At 37.6% G+C, this 23,805-nt stretch overlaps 1 protein-coding gene across 4 annotated transcripts; it reads right to left on the reverse strand.

The window, feature by feature from the left end:
- Nucleotides 1-775: 775 nt before the first annotated feature.
- Nucleotides 776-21,477, reverse strand: LOC142599396 (uncharacterized). Of its 4 annotated transcripts, none has more exons than XM_075739497.1 (8): nucleotides 21,325-21,477; nucleotides 17,818-17,982; nucleotides 16,521-16,553; nucleotides 15,737-15,859; nucleotides 13,705-13,752; nucleotides 11,230-11,318; nucleotides 9,614-9,706; nucleotides 776-2,231 (listed from the first exon to the last, which is right to left on the reverse strand). In XM_075739497.1, exons 2-8 carry the CDS (start codon nucleotides 17,927-17,929, stop codon nucleotides 2,043-2,045), a joined length of 687 nt encoding a protein of 228 aa, XP_075595612.1. In that variant the 5' UTR covers nucleotides 17,930-17,982; nucleotides 21,325-21,477; the 3' UTR covers nucleotides 776-2,042. The 4 variants fall into 4 exon arrangements, with proteins under 4 accessions (XP_075595612.1, XP_075595611.1, XP_075595614.1 ...); XM_075739496.1 differs by having other exon boundaries at nucleotides 13,681-13,752; XM_075739499.1 differs by lacking the exon at nucleotides 16,521-16,553.
- Nucleotides 21,478-23,805: the final 2,328 nt, after the last annotated feature.

A 23,805-nucleotide genomic window follows, 5' to 3' on the forward strand; every position in this document is an offset into this window, starting at 1 on the left:
TTTCTGAGAAAATTATCGAATTGCATTACTATCTTATATCTCAAACCTGAAACTTCACAAAATTACTGCTGCTGCTTTCCATGAGGGATTTTGTCCCTTAAATTGTTTTTAAAAAAATCTTATTTTTAAGATAGATGGTAAAAGTACAAAATTCTGCATATAACCATAATTTAAGTTTTAACTGTAAAATAGATTCAAAATTCACTGAAGTCGATGTTACTTTTTTGCTGTCATGCTTGGTACAAGTTTTATGATGAGTTGTCACCATTTCATCAACTTACCATCCAGAAAGCATGTTCTGAAATTTAGTAAGGTGATCACATTACTAATAATGTGTATGACTGTGAAGTATTAGTGTATCAGTGAAATTATTATACTTGATACATAAATGAATTTATTTCTTGTGCAATATAATAGATACAGTGCTAAAATAATTTTATTCTAGTGTAATGTATGCTGAAGTCAGTATCTAGAGTTTGGGGTTTTTTTCTTCCCACTGACTTCACTGAATTCTTAACAGATCCAGAAGTTGTAAGTATTATTTAGGGAATGATCAAAAGCTCTCTTCTGTTCAGTCAGCATTGGCAGTAACAGAATGATTTTCATTATTTGAAGAATACAACAAGCCTAGCAGTGAAACTCCACACTGCTAGTGGGGGGGCAGGGGGAAGAAAAATCTTTTTAAGGTCTCACAGACCTTTGGAGTTTGGTCTGCTATAGGTAATTGCCTTATTGCAACATGCATTGGTGTGATTAACTGACGTTAGGATTCCTATTTCAGGTATGCATTGTTCATTATATTTACACAGAACAATTCCTGCAAGTGCTGTGTAGCTTGTAAGATGTTCCGCTGCAGCTAAGGGACAACCTCTTGGAATAGGTGTATGACGTCTATAATCTACACACATACATTCTCAAATGACTTGCATGAAAGAAAATTGCCACTAAATTACAGTGGGGCTCCAGGCACAGCAGTGGAGAACCAGACCATTAACACCTAGTGATCCTGTGTACACTTTTGGTTTGTTTCCTGTTGTATTTCAAATGTTTTGTGTCTTGCGAGGTATGATCTATGGACATTTAAGTGTCAACATCTTCCATTTCACACCGACAGGCCCTGTTGCTAAAAGGCAGGTACTCCTACTGCTCCTCCAGCGTACCCCACATAAGCACCTAGTGTTTATTTTATTCAGACATTTTGAACATTTAATTATTTTTCACATGTTGTTTTCCATACTCTGCAGCTGAACACATGATTGTATTTCCCTCTATGATTCAGAGATAGAAACCAGTATGTCAGAGCAATTTTCTGCTGGTGTTCACAGGCATCTGTTATGCCCCATCAGTTCAACGTGCCTCCCTCCTTCTGCCTGCACGTTGTGAGCCTGACGCTCTTAGTATCTATTCTTAGAGAGCTGCCATGCTGGGTAGATGCTGAAATTGCATAATGGAGTACATGGGCTGACTTGGAGCCACAGGGCTGGACAGATCTTCTGTCTAACCTTCAGCTTCTTCCTTTGTTCTGTTTGACCTAAGAACACCTTTTTGACTCCTTTCCCAAAGTCAGTCAGTCAGTCAGGACTTACACATATGCATTTAATAACTTCTAAATGTTCTCTTCTCAAGTTCAGGTGAGCTCATAAGACACTCTTTTTTAAAAAAAAGTAAAATGTTTACCACATAGAGAAATAACTGTGCTTTGTATTTCGTATTGACGTATGCTTTTCTTTATCCCCTGTCTTTGAAATATCCCCTGTGTATTTTTCCACTTCCAGAAGAATTCAGCTCCTTAAAACCATAATTGTGCAGTTAAGACACAAAAAAGACTTATCAGTTAGTATGTTTTTCAAACTTAGCCTTTCTCTTTTCCTATCGAAAGTACAGAAATAAAGGATGTTACTCATGCAAAATGGTGACTCAAGAAATTACAGAAAAGGAATAATTAAGCCAAAATGGAAATTAGTTGATCTCAACCTTCCTCCTCTTCTCTTAGCTTAGTATAGGACTTGTATGGACACTTAGGACACTGAAACATAGACAAGTTAATTTTCCTGTAAATAAGACACCCTGAAGTAAAAATTTTTGTCCTCGTTTGGTTCTTTGTTTTCCGGCTTGCGAATATCCAGTGAGTCATCATTCACATACAGGTAGTAACTTGTATCTTCATAGCATTGGAACTGCACCGAATCTCCTTGGTAATGCATGATGAAAAAGTGATTATCTTCACTCAGCTATGAAAATACACAAAGTAAAGAATATATGTTACATTTTAAAGCCTTTCTATAGACTATCATGTGACAAAAATTCATTTATGTTGCTGGCTTGTTATATTTTGAATGTTTTTCTCCCATGACACATATTTGCCAATTTTAAGATAAAGCTTTGGCAACACCTAATCATTTTGGGACAGATTCTGTGATAACTATGAATAAAATAATACCTGTCTCCCTCAAAGGACTGAGTCTTTCCAGACCCATAGCTGCATTCCTTTGCTTCACAAAAAGACAAGCAGTTTTCCTCTGCAGTATACCTGTTATTGGTATAATTATGAATTTCACCTGGTTATTTTCTTACCACAGACCTACCCTGTTAACTGCCACTAGCAGCAAAATGTCAATCCACATTTTTTTCTTGCCTCTTCTGCAGTAATTTAGAATGTTATAATACCAATTACTCTTAAACAACTGTTCTATTACATATGATCTTTCTGTAGATCTCCAGTTTCCAACAGACTTCTTTTAAGATCCATCTTTGGAGGAACAGCTATTGTCAAAACAGCCCATGTCTGTGTGTGGATGTGTTTGGGTTCTCTAGGCACCTCAGGGTGAGGATAGGGAAATAGCTACCAGAAAACACCATGCCAGAGAGAGGAAGAGTATGTGCTGAGAGTTAGCCTCTGAAACCATAAGCCCTGTACACTAGTAGCGCTGTTAAATCTGCAAAACCTGATAAACTCAGGAGACCAAGGAGCTGCTGAACCTGCTCAAGGCCTCCAGCACACACTGGCACCTGCGATGGGTCACGTAACCCACACCACATCCGAGAAGGCAGTGGCTGATATAGGTGGACAGAGACTACAGGGCAGTGTGTGTAAGCACACCTACTGAAACGAGGGACCCCATGTGTGACTCTGTGCACAGCTGCCTGGAAACCTCTGGAGTGTGGGTATGAGCCCCCGCTCCTCAGTGTGTGCACTGAGTGAGGCAGTAACTGAGAGGACTGTGTGAATAGTTATCTGCTGCTAATAGAAAGTACTTATTAAATAAAAGGTTGAGATTTGTGTTTCCCCCAACTCAATGTCTTGTCATGGAGCAGGGAATTTATAATACCTTTTGAGGAAGACTGAGTTGGTAAATGAATGCATCATAATAAAATTATTTCATCTTCCCTTTTGAGTGATCTATTTGAACACTCTCATCCTACTCACAGGATAGTTCTATAAATCTGACCAGTCTGGTGTATTATCATTGTGCACAATGCTTAAGGACACCTCTAAAATGAAACTGAATCCTTGAGGAAAAGCAGGAGGATATTAAAGGGTCCCAGCTATGCTGGAGATTACAGCTTTAGCAATAACCACCTTTCCTTGGCAGGAGGAATGTGTCCTTTCAGCCCATATAACAACAGGGGACGGAAAGAAAACGTCCTGCAAGTTATTGCAGGGTATGTGAAAGAAACTTGAGGATGCACCTCCTGTATTAGCAAAGCTATAATGGGAAGCAGCTAAAACATTCTGTCTTGATCAAGCCAGTGTAACAGAAGACTATCTGCAGTTTCAATCCAAAAATTATGTTTTAAAAAATACTATTAAGAAAGTTGAAGACAATTTGTCCCTTCTAGGGACTCAAAAAGGTAATAAGGAAATACAAATGGAATAAGATAATCTGGTGACTTCAGAGGGAAAAAGAAAAAAAAAAAAAAAAGGAAGAAAGAAAACCTGCAGAAGCAAGGAGAGGAATTAATGTGTACAGTGCAGAAATTTACACTAGACCAAGGGAGACTCCAATAGGATCTGGTAAATTTGAAATCAAAATCGAGATGTAAAAATTAAAAATAGCTGTTGTATCTGCATGAAATGATGGAAAATTAGATGGAGAGCTACCACCACAGGAAGATGATTTAGGGAATGATATGGTGTGACTGGGAGAAGAAAGAGGAGCTGGGAGTAGAAGCATACCCAAACATTGCTAGGGCTGGTAGTTGCAGCAGGTCATTGAAGAACAAGGTGTTTTGCATGAAATCATGTCACAGGTAATTTTCTATTATGGCCTGTTAAGAAGGCTGGTAAGAAAACTTGGTGAATACAGTGGACTGCTGCCAAATAAAGTTCAACCTAAGGACAGCTCCTATGGCAGCAGGCATGCATGAGAGATCATTTGCAAGTTCCAAGAAAAAACCAGCCGGGTTTCAGTTACAGATCTGTTTCTTTGCCATTGCATTAAATGAAGAAATAATTTGCAGGTTAGGTTTCACATTTAGTGACAAAAAAATACACCATTACTCATGTCCCACAGCTGATTCACAACGTACATGCGATAGCATATGTATGCTTGCGTTAGAAAAATGCTACAAATATTATCTCCACAGGTTAAAGAAAAAAACATTGTTTTATGGAATAGTATGTCAGTGATGGGAGCTACAGAGAAAGATGTGAGAGTGGTATCCAAGTTTTAAAATAAACTAACTCCAAATGATTTAAAGTTAGTTTGAGTTAGGCACAACGAGCATTACCCCAGACTAAGTTCAACTGCTGCACTCTAAACCAGGAAGCAGCTAAAAGATAAAAAGAAATGTATGTGAAGTTGTCATAGTTTAACCCAGTTGACGACTAAGCACCACACAGGGGGATGGGGGAGAGAATTGGAAGGGTAAAAGTGAGAAAGCTCATGGGTTGAGATAAATATTGAGTTTAATAAGTAAAGCCAAAACCATGCACACAAGCAAAGCAAACCAAGGAATTGATTCCCCACTTCCCACGGGCAGGCAGGTGTTCAGCCATCTCCAGGAAAGCAGGGCTCCATCACATGTAATGCTTACTTTGGAAGACAAACACCATCACTCTGAACGTGTGTGTCCCCCCTTCCTTCTTCTTCCCCCAGCTTTATATGCCCAGCATGATGTCATATGGTATGGAATATCCCTCTGGTCAGTTGGGGTCAGCTGTCCCAGCTGTGTCCCCTCCCAACTCCTTGTGCACCCCCAGCCCACTCACTGGTGGGGTGGTGTGAGAAGCAGCAAAGGCCTTGGCTCTGTGTAAGCACTGCTCAGCAATGACTAAAACATCCCTGTGTTATCAACACTGTTTGCAGCACAAATCCAAAACGCAGCCCCGCACTAGCTACTATGAAGAAAAACAGCTCTATCCCAGCCAAAACCAGCACAGACAGCCAGCTGAATCAGAACAAATCATCTTACATTGTCATGACATGTTACACAATGGAGTATAGGGCACACTAAAATATCAGATGAAACAAGGAAATGAGCACAGGATCAAAAACTGCATGAGTCATAGAATGATGATAAGCAAACTAGTAAAACTGAGCTGCCACCTCAATTGTATCAAAGAAACTATGGACCTTGGAAAGTATTACAAATTCATTATATGGCACTTTGGATTTGTGACTGAAACAGAATAGATGACACAGCAGTGTTTTGCCTATTACTGAGCAGTGCTTGCACAATATCAAGACCTTCTCTTTTTCCCCACTCTGCCTCAGCGAGGAGGCTGGGGGTGTGCAAGAGGCTGAGAGGGGATACTCCATGCCATATAATGTCATGGTCAGCTATAAAGACTGGCATAGAGGAAGAAGATGGCTTTTTTGTTTTGGTTTTTTTTTTTAGTGGCTGTTGCTCAGAGACTGGCTGGGCATTAATCTGCTTATGGGAGGAGGTGAGTAAGTACTTTTGCATCACTTGGGGTTTTTTCTGACCTTCACATATCATACTGTTTTGCTCTTGCTATTCTCTGCCCTGTCCCACTGGTGGGGAGTGGGATTGGGTGAGTAGCTATGGGGGGGTTTGGCAGCTGGCTGGGTCCAACACACCCTAGTGCTTTTTTTCTCACAGATGGTGCTGTCCTGACAAACAGTAGGTCTGTGCTTTCAGCCCTGGCACAGCTGGTTCCAGGTGTTTTGGACACCCCGTCACATGAAAGCAAACTGTGGCCTGCACTCTGCTGCCAAAGGGGTCAAGAAAAATGCCTTGGCAATATAAGTTGTAGCATACACTCTGCCGCACTTGACTCCCACCCACATTGGAGCTCTAGGACATCTGATATAGCAACACTCAATGGTGGCATGACTTTGTTCAGGTCAGAATAGTCCACTGTTAACTTCTACCCTCCATCAGACTTGCACACTAGCCATATGTGAGTGAACCCTGCAGATGACTCCTTGGGTCTCCAATAGATGAATCAACTTAGGGACCCAAAAAATCCCCGCAAGTCTCATGCCGAGAGCCAAAAAGAACTGTGGTGAGTTGATCTAAGCCAGCAGCCAAGCACAGTAAACAAACATGGCATTGGCATTACCAACAAGGTCAAAAGTTCTGAACCAAGGTAATTCTGTGGACCTCACTTGCCAGATTTTGCCTGTTTGGAGCTTAATTTTCTTTATTTTAGCCTATTCACAGAATGTGAACTACTCTCCTTGGTAATTGCCCCCTATACTATTTGTTCCCCCTGTACTCCCTCCTCCTACGATCTGTTTAGCTGCCTGTATCCCAAGGATACAGGCCCAGCTCTGATACTATATGGCTGCATAATTTTGGTTCAGAGTTCTAAGGAAACTGCTAATTTATGAGACAGCCTGCAAGAAAATAAGGGCATGAAACAGTAGCAGTCTAGTTGAGAACTCTGTGTCAAATCAAGCCATTAATGTCAACAGTGAATGCTAAATAATACTCATTTCAACATCATAAGCATATGCTGGTTTTTTGGTGGGTTTTTTTTCAGAAATGACTGGGATTAACACTTTCCTGTGCGTGGGCTATATCAAGTGGCAAAGTTTGCAAATGTAATCTTACTTGTGCTAAAAGAGATCATATTGGCTAGTGGAAAAATTGTATATAAGAGGTGAGAAACATCCCATCATTGTCAGCATGTTGTGGGGAGATAGTTGGGAAAACGTTTTCTGTGGTGAGGCTAAAAGGAAATAGTGCTCTGTGTTTCTTAATTCATGGTGTTATGTGGTTAACTACATTGGCTTGTATGATATTATTAATTATGATATGCATGCTCTTATAGAATTAAAATAATTACAGTTATAAGTAAATGTAAAGCTGTTCCTGAGTGAACCACTGGGGCTGGCTTCTCCACTGCTGCTCCAGCTGGGCAACCACCAGTGTGTGCACTGTGTGAGGCAGTAACTGCATGTACGATGCAAACAGTTTTCCACTCTTACCAGCATAGTAAGTAACCAATAAATATTGGTTGTGATCTGTGTTACCTCCCTGACTTAATCCCCTGCCAGAATAAGATGTTATTATAAACTATTATTTGCTGTTACAAGCTGTTATTATTTCATTGTGATAATAACAGCCTAATTAATAAAAGATGTTTTAAAAAAATGGTGAACTGTGTCTCCATAAGCCTTCATTACAGAAATGTAAATTTACAACACTATATGCAATTCTTCCTGCTGATACAACAGCAGGCTCCACAGATTCTCATGTTTCTGCTAATTCTACTGGCAGTCTTCAAAAAAAAAAAAATATAATCCCTGTCTCTAAGAATTGCTGTTGAAAGCTAGCAGACTAAATATCACACTGCAGCACCACATAGCTTTGTCATTGGTGATGAGAAGTATTTCTCCATCTCAGTCAACTACTCCCACACTTTTTTGTCCCAAGGACAGTGGAAGTTTAATTCATCACACCAGAAATTATTTCCTGATCACTGCACTCATTCTAGAAGGTTTATTAATTATCAGATAATTCAGACTTGACTATGATTTTGCCTCTTGGCCTGACTGAGTGTGGTTCAAGTGCAGGCTGCTGATTCCTACTCACACTAATGAGTAACATTTTTTTTCTTCTGCTTAAAATCCTAGAATTGCTTAGGTTTGAAAAGACTGTTAAGATCTTGAAGTTATCAGCAAGAAACCATGATGAGTAGATCACTATCTGTCTTGTTAGCTAATGAATGTGTTTCCAGAATTAATTTTTCATTTTAATTATCTGTTTAGAAACACAGAGTGGTGAATAGGTCTCTACAGGGAACTGTTACAGCTCTTCTTTCCAGCTGTCCCCAAAAACTGTTTCCCTATGAACAGCTCCACAGAAAAAGGCATATCTTTTTCTATAAAAAAGCATATGAAATACACTTTAGAAGAATGCAATATGACTGTGCTAGTTTACATCATACAAGGCAATAGAAGTTGCCTTATAAATTTCCTAAGCTTTGTTGCTTTCTCCTTCTCTGTGGAGCCAAGGAATACTTGTGGTGAGTACCTCAGCAGGAACTTAATCCCAAGGACCCACTTGGATTTTCCAGATCCAGTGTGTAGAAGATTTCTTCATTAACTATTAAAAAAAATTAATAGTACTGTGGCTCATACCTTTGAAAGACCATTTCAGAATGACTTCACACAATAAACTTCTTGTGATTTCAAACTACCAGAACTCCTTTCTGATGTAGAAGAAATGTTAGCAATGTTAGAAATATCAGGCTGGAAATTTTAGGTTTTCAGTGTTTCACATTCACTGTTACGAAGTTCTGAAAGCTATCGGATCCCAGATAGCTTTAATTTTGCTCACTGAAATTGGAAAGATTGTCTTTTCAATGCCCCTGAATAGTAAATCCACAATTTAGCCACAATGCTAACAAAAATTAATATTAGCTACATTTCCTTAGTTTTTCATTTTCTCTAGGTTAGAAGGTCTGTCTAAGGTATCTTATAGAACAACCAAAGTAGCTTCCTTCCTGTGTTCACAATGTTTTATCATTTCTATTTAGAGAAGAGCAAATAAAATCAAGCTTTGGTCACAAAAACGTGTTAAGAAGCCACCTGGCTACCTGTATTTGTATACAAAATGCATTACTTCTGATTTATAATCATCTGCTGATACAGAATTCAGTCTGAAAGTACTTCAGGGACTGCTTACTTTTAATTTCTTATTTATATTCAATTTTATATCTATCTATCTTTCTTTCTTTTATGGGTTTATTACTTCCCAGAAGGTTTTGACTGATGGATTTCCTATTTCTTAAAAACATCGTTACTCTTGTAATTTGACCCTTCTAGATCTGCTAATACACTCATCCAGACTTTCTAGATCTTGTCTAAGAATTTGTACCAGGTGAAAATTACTTTGTATGTCCCTGCATTTTATATAGGCATAATAGTATGGGAAACATCTCCATCTATCATGTTTTAATTGAAAATCAGATATTTTGTCTGTAGATTGAAGGATGTACTCATACACACAAGTCAAGTCAAAAGTATGGAAAAGTTCTTATTTTCCTTTTTCTGAGGAAAATACTAAAAATCAGCTGAAGTACGAAAATAGGCAACTAGTCACTTAAGAGTAACAATAGGATGCATTTAGCTGCACTTTTTTTACACCTATGTTTGCACACACACTCTCACATACATGTTTGATCATGATTATATACCTGTTTGAAGTCAGGATCTTCGTGGTTGCATGTTTTCATGTTGCGTGTTTCCACAAAAGGATAATCTGTCTCTGAACAGGAAGCTTTTAAGACCTGTGTTTACAACCACCCAGATTGGTAATTTTGTCTTCATATTTCACTCTTTTAATCCACCAAATGTGGTATTAATTCTAAAGAAAACTCTCGGTTTTATAACATCCATTAATGATTACATTCAAATTATCCAAGATGAGTAAGTTAGTAAGTTTTTAAAACGGTTCCATGAATATGTTCCTCTTTTACCATTTGCAACGCAAAATGAATTGGGTTGAAAGCAAATACCGAAGACAGTCCTTCAAACTGCTTAATACCCAGATTCTATTTTGCAATGCAGCCAAGACTGAACCATGTTGTAACAGAATACCAAAACTTTATCACGATAAAGAGCCTTGTCATCTTCCATATCAGAATTCCTGTTGAGATTAAGAAAATTAGTTGTATTCTGCTGAAAAAAAGAAAAGTCCGTGATCTTCCCAAGACTTTTACATATTTGGGAGACACTAACTATGTCTCACCTCATTTTCAGATAAGAACTGGTTTTAATCATGTCGAGAAAAATAATCTGGTATAACCTGGTACTTAAAATAGGTGATTGGGAAGTAAAATCCATTAGGGCTCAACACTCAGGTTTTTTCCCTGATTTGGTGGAACACCTTTCTAATAATTAATTTATGAAAAGATAATCTCTGATCCAGAAAAATCCTTTTAAAATAGTTGTTCTTTCAAGGACAGAAAGGGAAATCCCAGTGGGATGATAGGGATAAATATAATTAATGTATCTTGCAACATACATTTCCCCAGATAATTTCAGGAAATAGATTTTATGGAAAGTCATCTCTGAATTAAAACCAAATGAAAAACATCAAAGACTTAATTTGCGGAAGCGTTTGGTGATTTACACCATGCTCCATATCCGCACTAGACGAAGGGTCGCTCTTTATCTGAACACAGCCTGTGTAAACAGAGATTAAACCTTTGCCCTGTTTTAGAGGGTAAACTCCAACATAACATTCTTCCTCAGACAGATTTTAGTAAAGGTTATAACCCTCCAATAGGGAAAACTATCCTTGCCTGCTCTCCCTATCATAGACAAATCTTTACAAGACTGGAGAACATGAAAATGCTCTGACAACAGATGGTAAATGTCTAAAACAGGATACACCATTCAGCTGTATTTTATTTTCATCACATTCCTTATTTTGTAATCGGGTTCCTTAGGAGAAAATAATTCTCATCTTAAACTCATCTCTTACCAAGGCAGCATTCCTGCTTCTTCCTCCCCTTTTATTTCTTGCATATTTTCCGTTAAGAAGCCCCCTCTCCCTCCACAGAGACTGGAACCCAACATCCCCCACTGTCTTCCAATGCCAGTAGTCAACTACTTAACCCAATGATTTTTGCAATAATCTACTTTAAATATTTCCCCAGATGGAATAGAGGGAGGTTGTCAGAACTTGTGAAATCTGGAAGGTGGTAAGTAAAGGAAAATGAATTTGAAACGGTCTGTAGCGGAAATGTACTGTCCTACAGTAAGAAAGAGCACCCACAAGTTACAAAGGAAATAAAATACTTCTTACCTTCAGAGACAGCTGCTTCTTACCCTTGCACAATAGGACAAATTCATTAAGCTTTGATCTCTGCGTGAGGATCACCAGATTTTTAGAATCTGTTTTACATAGAGGGGAATATTGTAATAAAATATGTATCCCTTTGTAAAATGAAGCATAGCTGGAAATATTTTGTAAAAAGACAACATTCAGGTTCACTTCACATAGATAGGCATAGGAACAGAAACAAACATAATTCTTGATACCGTTCTCTTCTGTAAAGTATTTAAAGTCTACAACTTTATGATGCTTTAAATTTGCCATGTATACTTTGTGTTTCTAGTTAATGTGTGGAATATCAGTTATACATTTGTATATATATATATAATATGAACTATAAAAGCATACATATTAGTACTTAATGAATACATTTAATATATATGTTTATATAATATACCTGACTATGTATACGTCAGTATAGAAAATGTAGGATTTTTCCCCTTTTATTTTCTGCATGCTTTCTAGGTCAAAATTTTTCCACTATCATAATTGTGGGTGCATTGGATTTACTCCCTTTTGAGATAGCACTGTTTTTTTCAACTACAGAAAATAACAGTATATCAATAATATGGGATACTCCTCAGCCTGCTAAACTTACAATATTCATTACCTTTTAGTACTTCAAAGCCTCAGCAAAAAGTAAATAAATTAAGGTACCCTTTGTTAACTAATACAGCATACAAGAGCATTACCTAGCAAAGCCTGTGACATTAATAACTATCCAGTGATGTTATAACTATCTGCCATGCTGATTTATGTCAAATATTACCATCTGTGCTTTTAAAAGTACCTCATATGTACTGTTTCAGACAAAAAATACAAAAGAATGTAGCAGTTGATCACTGCACTCCATCACTGAGCAACTGAATACAAATTTTACAGAGGTTAGGTAATTATGTAAATTATCCTCATTAACAGTTGCAGTTAAGGAGATTTTTTTTCATGTTACCAAAGGTATTTTTTGGCCTCTGAAGGATATTCTGAATCAGCAAAACATATTCATGCTATCCGACTGATTTTAGCTGCTCTAATCCTGGTCCTGATTTTAGTTGCCCTAACGTACCCTAACTGTAATGCTTTTGTGGAAGTCTTCTGAAGGAATTTTGTCTGACCCATCTACAGCATGAAAATAGCATAAAAATCCTTGTTAAAAATTGAAACACACTCCAACCTAGTGCATTTTATTCAGTTTACATATGTATTCAGATAAATGCTGTAGAAGTTAGAAGGTCTAAAATTCTGCCATTTTTATTACTTTTTGTGACATCAGTTTAGATTACCTCAGCTGCAATTGTCCAACTTCAGCTGTAGCAGGTAAGAGGCACATCAGCAGGCAAGAGATTTCATATCCAAGTCAAGAGTGTTTTGACTTAGAGGTAAGAGTGGCAACAAAAGGGGGATGCAGGAGTCCAGCCAGTTGACCAGGGACATATATCAATATGAGTAACATCCAACTATCCTTGGCCTTCTCTGTCTATAGAGTTTATTGTGACTTGTTTATACATTGCTTAGTCTGAGTAAATCTGCAGGAGTCTAACTTTCCCTATCATCTCTGAAAACCAAGACAAGTGGTCTATCAGGCAAGCAGTGAATGGCGAGGAAAGGAAGGAACTTTTCCGTGATTTCATACATGATACTTCCACTCTCTGATGGCCTTTGGGTGAATTACCTAGCCTCTCTGGCTAAAATCTTACCAGCCCCTAAGGGACAACTGTACAAATTCATGCATGAAATTAAGTAAACATAAGAAAACACTTCTTGCTTGGCTGTCCCTGAAATGCAAAGCATTGGCATTTGGGTGGGTATCAATATTTTACCCTGTTACCTAGAAATCCTCATTTGGCTATTGTTCAAGGTGCAGTCCTGGAACAGCTGGATATTTGCTCTCATCTATCACAGCAGTCCTTTATGGTTGAAACTGGAACACATTTCTCTTCTACTAGAATACCTGAAACTAATGTATCTTTGATTTTTCCGATCGTTTCTTATGCTTACAATATGAAAGTTCCAAAAATGTGTCTCCTCTTTCTTCATATCCATTTCTTCTGGTTTTTTCCTCTCCTGTTACAACAGGCCTTTGCTAGCTAAGGTCCATATGCCAGCAATACAGCACACACCCTTTTCTTTTTAAAAAAATCGGATCTTCTAGCTCGTATAGATTCTACTTCCTCATCTACATTTGCCTTCAGTCCATGCCATTACTCATAACTTGCTACGGCAAATTTTGTGACTTCGAAAAATTCTTCTTATGGAACACAGAAAGTCTCTTTCATTTTTAGAATTGTCCAGCAACCCAAACTAAATGAAAATCTGGTATAATATGTTACTTCTAATGTCAAGTCTATATATAAAACATTATTAACTCTTTTTCCTACTCTCAAACATCTCTTCAAAACCAGACACTAATAAAGAGAATGATACCTCTTATTCCCACAGGAGTCTTACCAGTAACTGCTGGTTCATTCCTTGTGAACACACTTAACCATGCAATATCTACAACAGAAGATATTTAACAAATATGTGGAATTAGATAGTTACATTGATCAAATTTAAAAACATCACGAACAATTTAAAGAATTGTTTTAAAGCAGAATCTGAGGAAGAGTGTGTAAAAGCTGTACAGTTACACTTGTGAACAGGTACCCTGAAGTCTGAACTCTAATAAATGTATTGACTGATTCATTATCTTTTGTAAAAGAGAATGCATCGGAGAAAATAGAAGTCAATAATGAGATAGAAGGCTTAAAATGCTATCAAATAGAAGCCTGAAAGTTGTTGGCAGCAGATGTGCAGACCCTAATATGAAATGTATGAGACTGGAAAGCAACAGGTAGCAATAGCAGGCCATTTCTGGGTTTTCCAACATCAGCCTGAATCACGTAGCCAGTTATCTGGGGAAGGCATCACCCACTTCAAGTCAAAGGCACAAATATGCAGGTTACAACTGGTTCCTAATATGATGTTGTCCTAACTGTACGATTGTGAATATATGTTGGTGGTGCTTCTGTTTACATATACAAAAATATCACATAGCATTTCCTTTTTTTTTTTTTTTTTCTTCTTTCTCCTCTGGGAAAATCAGTATCTTCTACATCAGGATTGTCACACTATGAATCTATTTACAAACTGCTTCAATTGTATACCTATACAGGTCTTGGTTCATAAATTAGCAGCACTAATTGTATGAGTTACTTTAAAATTCTATGAAGTTATCAAGTAAAAGATACTTCAAAACATATAAAGCACACTTAAATATCTTATCAGCACAGCTGTCATTATTGACAATTAAATAAAATAAAAATAACATTAATTTAGTTTATAAATACATCAAACAAGCCTTTCTATGTCTTCATCTAAAGCATATATAATGAGGACTTCTCATTCCTGTAAAAGCTGGGGGTTTGTATGAAATAAAGTTGATAGCTATCTTACAGATTTCAACTTTTTCCTGTATTTCAGTTAGAAATATGGTTTATTGTTTTTTCTCCCTACTTAGACATCTCTGGAAAATGTGTAATTCTAGAATACTTGCATTTGTTATTATTTGTCTCTTCTCTACAAAAAGAATATCCTCTAGTAACTACTTCTGTGATGTTAGTTGTGATATCATTTTTGGTGTCAATTAGAGAAGCTCTATTTGAGATAAAAGAAGAATTCCATGAAAAATAAAATAATCCTGCAAATTCCAAAATCTGCTCTATTTTTCTCCATTTTGCCCTCGTCTCTGAGGATATTCTTTGCTTTCACTCTCTTAATAGCTAAGTATCTAGACTTCCCATTAACAGAAATGGGAGTGAACAAAATAATCTTATCATTTAAGTATATTATGTACCTACTGTAAACTGGAATAAAAGTGTTCTTATATGACTATCAGTATTCATAAAGATGAAATATAATGTTACGTCTACAGAAAACATAGAATCATAGAATCATTTAGGTTGGAAAATGCCTTTAAGATCCCCTAACAGTCCAATCTAGCGCTGCCAGGTCCACCACTAAACCACATCCCTAAATGCCACCTCCAGGGATGGTGACTCAACCACTTCCCTGGGCAGCCTGTTCCAGCACTTGACAAGCCTTTCGGTGAAGAAATTTTTCCTAACATCCAATCTAAACCTCCCCTGGCACAACTTGAGGCCATTTCCTCTTCTCCTGTCGCTTGGTACTTGGGAGAAGAGACCAACACTCACCTGGCTACAACCTCCTTTCAGGTAGTTGTAGAGAGCCATAAGGTCTCCCCTCAGCCTCCTTTTCTCCAGGCTAAACAACCCCAGTTCCCTCAGCCGCTCCTCCTAAGACTTGTGCTCTAGACCCTTCAGCAGCTTCGTTGCCCTTCTTTGGACACGCTCCAGCACCTCAATGTCCTTCTTGTAGTGAGGGGCCCAAAACTGAACACTGTACACATAATAATACATTTTAAAATGTTCTATAGTACTACACATATGGTTGGTGAGTTTTGGTATAAAAAGCACACTACCTTCATGGGATTGTGAATCCTTGGTTGATATTTCATGACGACCATCTTCATCTATGTCAAAATGCACTGTTTTTGAATCTTCAGTCAGTATATAGCATTTCAGCGTTTCTCGCAGACAAAATACTAATCAAAAATGAGTTGTAATTAATTTTACTAGCAACAGAACAATGGTAAAATTGCATAAATAGAAAAATTGAGTGTATTTTAATAGCAATCTTTGCTTGATAATCTATGTATATTTGAACCATGATCAACATAGCCAACATATAACAGAAATTATACAGTGGGCTTAAGCAGCTGGGGGTTGATGGTGGTGTGAACAAGGAAAGCAAAGATTTCTTTGCCTGGAAGGGTATCTCAGTGAGAAGAAGACAGGTATGCCAAACATTTTGGAGAGTTAATATGCAAAAACTTGAGCTTGAAAAAATGGCTTCCAACTCAAGAGCATGAGGGATAGTGTAAGAGGAGGGATTGTGGACAACCTGCAGATAGCTGTGTTGAAAGACACTAATAGGAACAGGAGGAATTTGAACATGAGAGAGAGGATCCAAATTAGCAGTTGGCCGGTGAATGAGTAGTCTTATGGTGGGGGAAAGAGCCCTGTGCGGAGCCAGAGCCAGAGCAAGGTTGTGCACAGGAGCCTGCACATGGAGAGAGATGTGAAAAACACAGAGTTAAGTTCAAAGTTTTCATTCTGAAGATGAGAAGAGGTGAAGTAGAGAAAGTATCTCTGCAGGATACTGTTTCTAGACTAGATTCCTTTATTTTATAGATAAGTACTTGCCTGTTTCCCAATTTTGCACTTTGAAAATTGAATCTGTGTACAGACAAGAGTTTTAGGTTAGAGTGCATGTGGCTACCTAAAATAGCAGCATTTATTTTGGGGACCTGTCATCTCTTACTGAATGAAAAAAAAAAAAAAAAAAAAAGAGGTCTTCATAGCTAAAAGCTGTCAAGACAGAAATTGTTTCCTGTCACTACTGAACACAACTGTGCTGTTCTGGTTGTCAGAAGGATTTAGGTCCAGCCACTTGGGTGTCAGACACCTACAGAACAACATTATAAGGCACAATCTTGATTATGTTAGGCGGAACATTGTTTTGCTGGAATAGGCTTGCTAGTCTGAAATTCAGTTAAGACATTTCTGAGACCACACAGACCTCCAGGGTATGCTGTAAGATAAACAGTCCTTTCCTCGCCAGAACAATCAGGCAAGTAAAACAACAGGATATTCAAAATGCACCAGCAATGACATAATATTCTGGGAATGCCTGACTTCATGAAAAACTTTGTTACTCATTTTATATTGATGTACTTCATCTGAAAGATCTGTATTTAAGCAGACATTTTGGGGAAAAAAAAAGAAAAAAAAAGAAAAAAATAAAAAAGAAAAAAAAAAAGGAGATGTTTCCGAGAGCCTTTCTTTCCACCCTGTTTAAGCCTAGCAGAAATTGTGCACATACAGTCAGCAAAAGAGACGGACAATGCACACCCTGACAGCCAGAGTCACACCTTCCAGAAGTGTCAGGTCTGACATGTCCTGTGTCGAACCTTTGGCACGTGCACAGCTGATCTATGCATGGGCAAAGGCCTTTTCTTCAAAGGCCTGGCAACTAAGGCTATCAGGCTTCCAGAAAAAAGATGGGTTGATCTAAAAAGCAACAGGACAACAACTGCAATAACCAATACAGCACACTTTTTAAAAACTGTTGTATTATAATAGTTATAGGGTAAGAATTCTACTTTTAACTAGTACAGGAACCAGTACAGTGTCCAAAATAAAATGGCTGGCAGGCCTGCTAAGTCATTCACTTTTTTACAGGGAGGTATATATGTACTCTAGGAATTACTAGTCTGAATTTGGTGGTATGAAAAATCTAATGTCACTGCTTTGAGGAGTATTTCTGTACTGGTTGTTTTAAAGGCAGCTTTCATCTTTTTTTCTTCTTCCAGGTATTTTTATTTTTTACTTCATTATAGATAAGCTCTTCCAGATACTACTTAATTTGGTTGGAATCGGCCTTGGATTGGAATCATCTTTCCAAGATTACAAACATACCTGTCACTCAGGAAAGAGTTACCTGACTTTTCAGAAGGTGTTTTCACAGTTTTCAGCAGAGATTGCCTCTTAACAGACTGCCTTTCACGGACAGACACTTCATATGGCTTTTTGCAGCCTGAGCGGAGCAGCATTGTGGAAGCACTCGAGAAATCCCAATAACCTGAGTTGCCCCTCTTTTTCAGTCCTAAAGTAGGAGTTAGAATTTGTCACAATACTTCATGTTTCAGTTGAGAAATGAGTTTGCAAAGAGTATAATTTTCATAAATGACAGTTAAAGGCAGCAGGATAAACTCAATCAATGTTTCACTGCTTGCATGACCCAAGCCTGTGCCTTGCAAGGCAAAAACGGTATGCTTACAGTGATGGTAAATCAGTTACCTATCTACACTTCCACTAAGATGCAGGTTATCATGGATACAGTTGTGTTGAAAGAATGTATTTTAAAATATTTCCCCTTAGATAAAATATAAGCAGTGTATATGACTTCAGTTTCATTTATTTATGCTTCTCATTCACTTTGCTAGCTGGATTGAAAAATCAAATTCTTTTCGCCCTTCAGAATACAGTCTTAAGATAATTTTCAAAGTATTTGCAAGTGCTTGAAAATGATGCTAACTTCAACACAGAATAATCCGACTTTCAGTAAAGACATGGTGCAATATTGCAATCTTAAACCAAGGTTCAGGAAATGCTACTTCAGGAATGAGGACTGGAGTTTGGAAATTTGAGGAGTATATTAGAAATATTAATGAATATCACAAGTGACCAGAAAAATAATCAATCTCCTACCATTAGCAACCATTCATATTTTCAAATTATTAATGTTTCCTTTACAATTCAATACTTTGACTTCAATGTGCTCTGCATTTATCAAATGATGTTGTATTTCTTACTATATTTACAAAAATTAATTCTCTTCAGTTTTTGAAGGCTAGAAGAATAAAAGGATTTAAGCATTACTTAGGCTAGATATCCTAAGGTGAGGGTGCTGTCTAAGAATGGGAACTACATTGACTGAGGAACCACCCAGACACCTAATAAGATACCTGAAGACACAGCTTGAGTCACTGCATTTCAGAAAAGCCAAGGACCTTATTTTGGTTTGAAGAAAGGGAAACTGGAATTCTCAACATTCCTGAAGTCAACTGTTAATGACAACCGTTTATGTCAAGTGCAGACCAAAGAAAACAATGAGCTTCAATTGTGTCTGATACCCTGGCAAATGAACCAAGCAAAGGTGGGTATAATTTTAGCCCCATGCAGCTTTGCACAGAATAACTAAATATCAGGTAGGCCAGACAAATCATGGCTCTGACACTAATGTAATGATTTGTGAATTCACTTGGGGGGGGGAGTCCCATCTTCTCATTTGGTTCAGTTCCCTGATTCAGAATTTCATATTAAATATTTACGTGAAATGGTAGAAATGAAAGATATCTGTCCCTTGAAATTCTCTTGTTACTAGATTATGAGGGCTAACTCAGGCTCTTTTTCACTCTCTTTGGCTCTTTAGTTATAACTAACATTCAGTTAGGCCACTGGAAAATGAAATATTTATTAGAAAGAATTAACTTATTCTTCCTAGTAAAGATGTCTCATTTTTCAAATATCTGATAACTTGTAGTCAGAGGTAGAAAGTAAAGGCTGGGTTTTCTTCATCTTGCTAAAATTTCTTTATCACTGAGCATGCAAAACAGAAGAGAAGATCCTTCCTGGTTTTCCACTGACCTCTGCAATCATCTAACAGAACCAGGCTCTGCAGACTATGTGGTCAGTGATACCAGTTTGTGGATCTTGAGAGACGTCACTGTGCTAGGTGTTCAGCATTAACAAAGCACCAAGACTTTGTTAGATCTAGGTTGCTCAAAACCAGACATTTAGTCCCTTACAGAACATTCCTACTGAAAACATAAGTGCAATTCTAGTTGGGCTGCACTTGATCAGAAATTCTGAAGATCCTAATTCCTGATTTTTATACCCAGTGAAGCAGTCAAGGAATTGTCTTCTGCTGGATTTGCCCTTCATATATTGCAGTTACTAATGCCAATTTATGTTGAGTTAGTCCTAAATGCTTAATGAAATTATTATGTTTTTTTGTTTTAGAACCAACGTGATACCATCTAGAATCAGAGCCTTGCATCTGTGTTACACCCACCACTGTAAGAAAAGAAGGCAGATGATTACAAGGAAGAATTCCTGAAGAAGGCAGACCAGTTCAAAGACATTTTCAGAAGCATATTTAGGAAGTGGATAAATTCTTAGGAAACTTTCATGGTGAAAAACAGGTAATCTTGATATTCTGAAGGACTTTACTTGGCTTGTTTGAACAAGTAGAAAATTGAAAAGTCTAAGGTAGAATTTCACCTCTGTTAGCTCTCCAGAACAAATAAAGGTCTCTATAAAAAATGACAAAAGCTTCCGTAGTTTGAATTTCCTCACACATCCCTTAAGACTGAGTGACATATAAATACTCCCATTTTAATAAGCCTTTCCTCTCATGCAATGTTCTCGCATAGATGGCACCTACTCCCACTTTTTTCATTCTTACTCATAGTTTTTGATGTTGTGTGTCCCTATGTCTATTTCTTTGTCTTAATGTCTTTGATGACCATTTCTTCAGTTCTTTTCTCTCTTCTGTAAGGTATATGCTGCTTGAAGAGGGCTAGGAAGAGCTGGATACTGTTTTTGGCTGCAGACCAATCCACCACTGTTTGTTTTGGAAACTTGCGTCTCTTTGGTTTTGGTTTGCATCTAAGCTAAGAGAAGCAGAAAACTCAAGCTATAGCTCTTTAAACTGCTGAAATCAGATATACTTGCACACATTTGTGACCAATGGCAACAAGATCACCCTAAAAGCACAGGGAGTTTGAAATTTTTTCCTGCTACATAGACCATATTGATTCATTTATATGAAGGCAGCAAAGAAAATCTGTTATATAGCTTCTCTTGCCCCCTCGGCGATCGTATTTGTTCTTAGCCACCTTTCTCTCTTCCACTTAACCCCCAAACACATCAGATCATAAAATTAAAGCATATTTGGTACATGAAAACAGAATTTAAAATTTTGGAGATCATTCCCACAGTGGTACGATCGACCTATTATCTCATACTATACCAGTACATTCATAACAAGATAGCTCTAAGACTGTTACAGGTTCAGAACTGTTTTTGTTGAGTGTACTGGGTTGCAGCTGACGGTCCTACTTCCAAAGAATGCAAGTAACTCCTCTGAGTTTGTCACAATTTGACAGTGAATTAAAAAGAACTCTTGGCATCCAATAGCTAATAAATAATGAGGTTATCATCTCTTTCACATCAGACAGACTTTACAAAATCTATACCCTAAAAGAGATACAGGAATATATAAAAATAGATATAAACTAGACTAAAGAAGAGATTTCAGAAGAAAACTTTAAAGTCAACTGAAAAAATCACTGTTTGTTAGAATCTAAACATGCAGTTTGATAAAATAATTGTAAATTGAAGCCTATTTAAAATCCTGCTATAATCTTCCACTTCTGCTTACCTTATTTTGCTTGCTATTGTCTCTGCTGGGATACTTCTACTCAGCAGAATGCCAGAAGCAGCTCTGTTCAGCCAATTTATTGCCTGAACACATGGCACAAAGCCAAACCTCCAAATAAAAGAAACATCTGACGTGGACCTAATCTTTTAGATTTCTACATTCACTCACTAACATCAATATTCTCATGGGTCTAAATGCTGCTGGAATTCCAGGAGTGTTGGAAATAGTAAGAACAATCTTTTAAATATCTATTTCTCTAAGATGCCACAGAAGCTGTCTCCCCTGGAACTGCATGCAAATTCTTAGCCAGGAGTTCTGTGTAATGCCTGAATATACTCATAAATACAATTCTGATATTTTACGTCACTGATATTGTTCTTGCTATCTGTCATTCCTTCCAAGGCTGACACAAGGGCAGATGCTGGTTTTATGGTAATATAGACATATTAAAAGTAGGAGTGTAGCCTCAGTTGCAGGGAGCTTGTTTCAAGCTGACTGCTTAAACATTTACCTAGCTATTAAATGGGCTTTGCAGGAATTGCACCAATGGACTGCCTGTGACATGGGTAAACTTGTCTAAAGCGGATGTGCAGCTATTTCTTTCCCATAAAGCCCAGATAATGGTTTTTATCGTACAAGAACTAGTTCTTTCATTATCCTATTTGGCATGTTAAGCTGGCTTTATCTACCTATCTACATACATTCCTAACCCTTCACTCACCTATTGGTCCCCTCTATTCATACACACTAAATTTGTTTTAATAAATGAGCCTTGCATTTCTAAACGAGTGAATCACGCTTTTATATACTTCACTGAAATAATGGAACTCCTCTAAAAACAATAACGACTTCTTTTTTTTGTCGTGGAGCTACAGCTTTTGCCTAGATAATATACTATATCAAGAAAGTTCTATATTTTACCTGTGTTTGGTTTAGGAAAAGTGTTTTTTAGTTTTTTAAGCCCTCACTGGGCACTGATAGTATATCAGGTCAGTAGAAATACTTTGTTAAAAGATACCTTTAATGACAAAGGAATGTGAAACTTTGAATCTCAAGTCTTTGGCTATTCAAGCAGACTGAAAAATGTGGGAAGGATTCTAAAGGTACTGTCATTTCAGTACAGGATAAATGCTATGAAAAATATATAATGCAGCAAAAGCATTTTCTTTTTTTTAATACACTTGTTCAGAGGCTACATTGGGTCAAGATCTGATGATGCTGCAGCAGCTGCATTTTTTGGTAAGGAGCAAATGGATCCAGTTTGCTAGATGTAAACTGCACGTCACATAAACCATCCTTACAGGCTGTAACTATTCCTGGGCCATGAGGTAACTAACATTCCAGGTTTAGGTGAAGTGTTTGTGGTCCCTACAGCCACAGCACAAAATCATTTTTTATTTTAAATGACCAACTGTATGAACATTATAATGCAGTACAGCAGTACTACTGTAAAATAGCTAAATAATAACATATGCCATCAGCAGCCACAAAAAGAAACAATCTTAATCTAATTGTAATTGATACAATCTGGGTAGATTAAGCCATGTAAACACTCAGGATGCATCTGCATTTCAGCTGACCTTCTACCTTAGTCTTTACAGTTTAAACTTTATTGTTGTTTAGACTGTAATTGACTATGTCATTGAGCATTTCTGGATCTGAAGAGTCTTTCTAAATCCAGAGCAGTAGTAGTCTTCAACAATAAACAGAGGGTTTAGTTTATTGTATCCCAAAGCTTAGTGTTGGCAGAAAGGTCAGCAATGAACCAGATGTGTGGCATCTTCCCTGACCAGTGCATGCTCCCATCAGCAATAACAGCATCAGAACCAGGATCAACCAACAGAGAATTTTTGCAGGTCCTGATGAAAAATACCAAGTTATCATGGGAAAAGTACTACTGGGGGGACCACCTGCTCCACTGCAGAGGGAACCAGGGAGGACAGTCATCTGGGGAGCCCCACACACTTCTCTTCCTGGCTGGCCACTGGGAAGCATTTTCTATTCTCTCTCTCTCTCTCTCTCTCTCCTCCTCCTCCCCTTCCCCCCAGACTCCATCTCTCTCCTTCTTGGTCCCTATGTCTCCCTTTCTGTCACTCTGTCTCTCACTCTTCTTTCTTCTTTTTATTTTTTTATTTTCCTAGCTTCACCATTAGAGTCAAGGTATTTCATCAGCCACAGACCCCACTAATAACTGTATCCCTACAGTTACAACACCAGGTCTAGTCCATCACTGGACATATCTTCAAAATTTTCTTCTAATTCAAATTAGTATCTCATATTAAATTATCTTGAAAGGCAATAGCCTTTATAAAAGAGTCATATTGAGAAAAATGTCAATAAAATTACTATAAAATTAGTTTTAGTGTAATTATTGGCATGCGAAGTAAGAAGGAAAACAACTGCCTAAAACTGGTTTGTGGGGTTTTTTTAGGTACAAGGATATTCACTGCAAAAAGTCAATATTTGCAGCAATGAGAAGGT

The sequence above is a fragment of the Balearica regulorum genome, chromosome Z (genome assembly GCF_011004875.1).
Source record: "Balearica regulorum gibbericeps isolate bBalReg1 chromosome Z, bBalReg1.pri, whole genome shotgun sequence".
In the NCBI taxonomy this organism is placed as follows: domain Eukaryota; kingdom Metazoa; phylum Chordata; class Aves; order Gruiformes; family Gruidae; genus Balearica; species Balearica regulorum.

What these genes read in the sequence shown, in the direction of transcription:
- LOC142599396 (XM_075739496.1), bottom strand. Translation starts at nt 17,929, where the DNA reads ATGCTGCTCCGCTCAGGCTGCAAAAAGCCATATGAAGTGTCTGTCCGT. An exon ending in GACTCCTGTGGGAATAAGAG is followed by an intron (nt 11,319 to 13,680) that starts GTATCATTCTCT and finishes TATGTAAAACAG; the next exon opens with ATTCTAAAAATCTGGTGATC. An exon ending in AGAAGCAGCTGTCTCTGAAG is followed by an intron (nt 9,707 to 11,229) that starts GTAAGAAGTATT and finishes TTGTAAACACAG; the next exon opens with GTCTTAAAAGCTTCCTGTTC.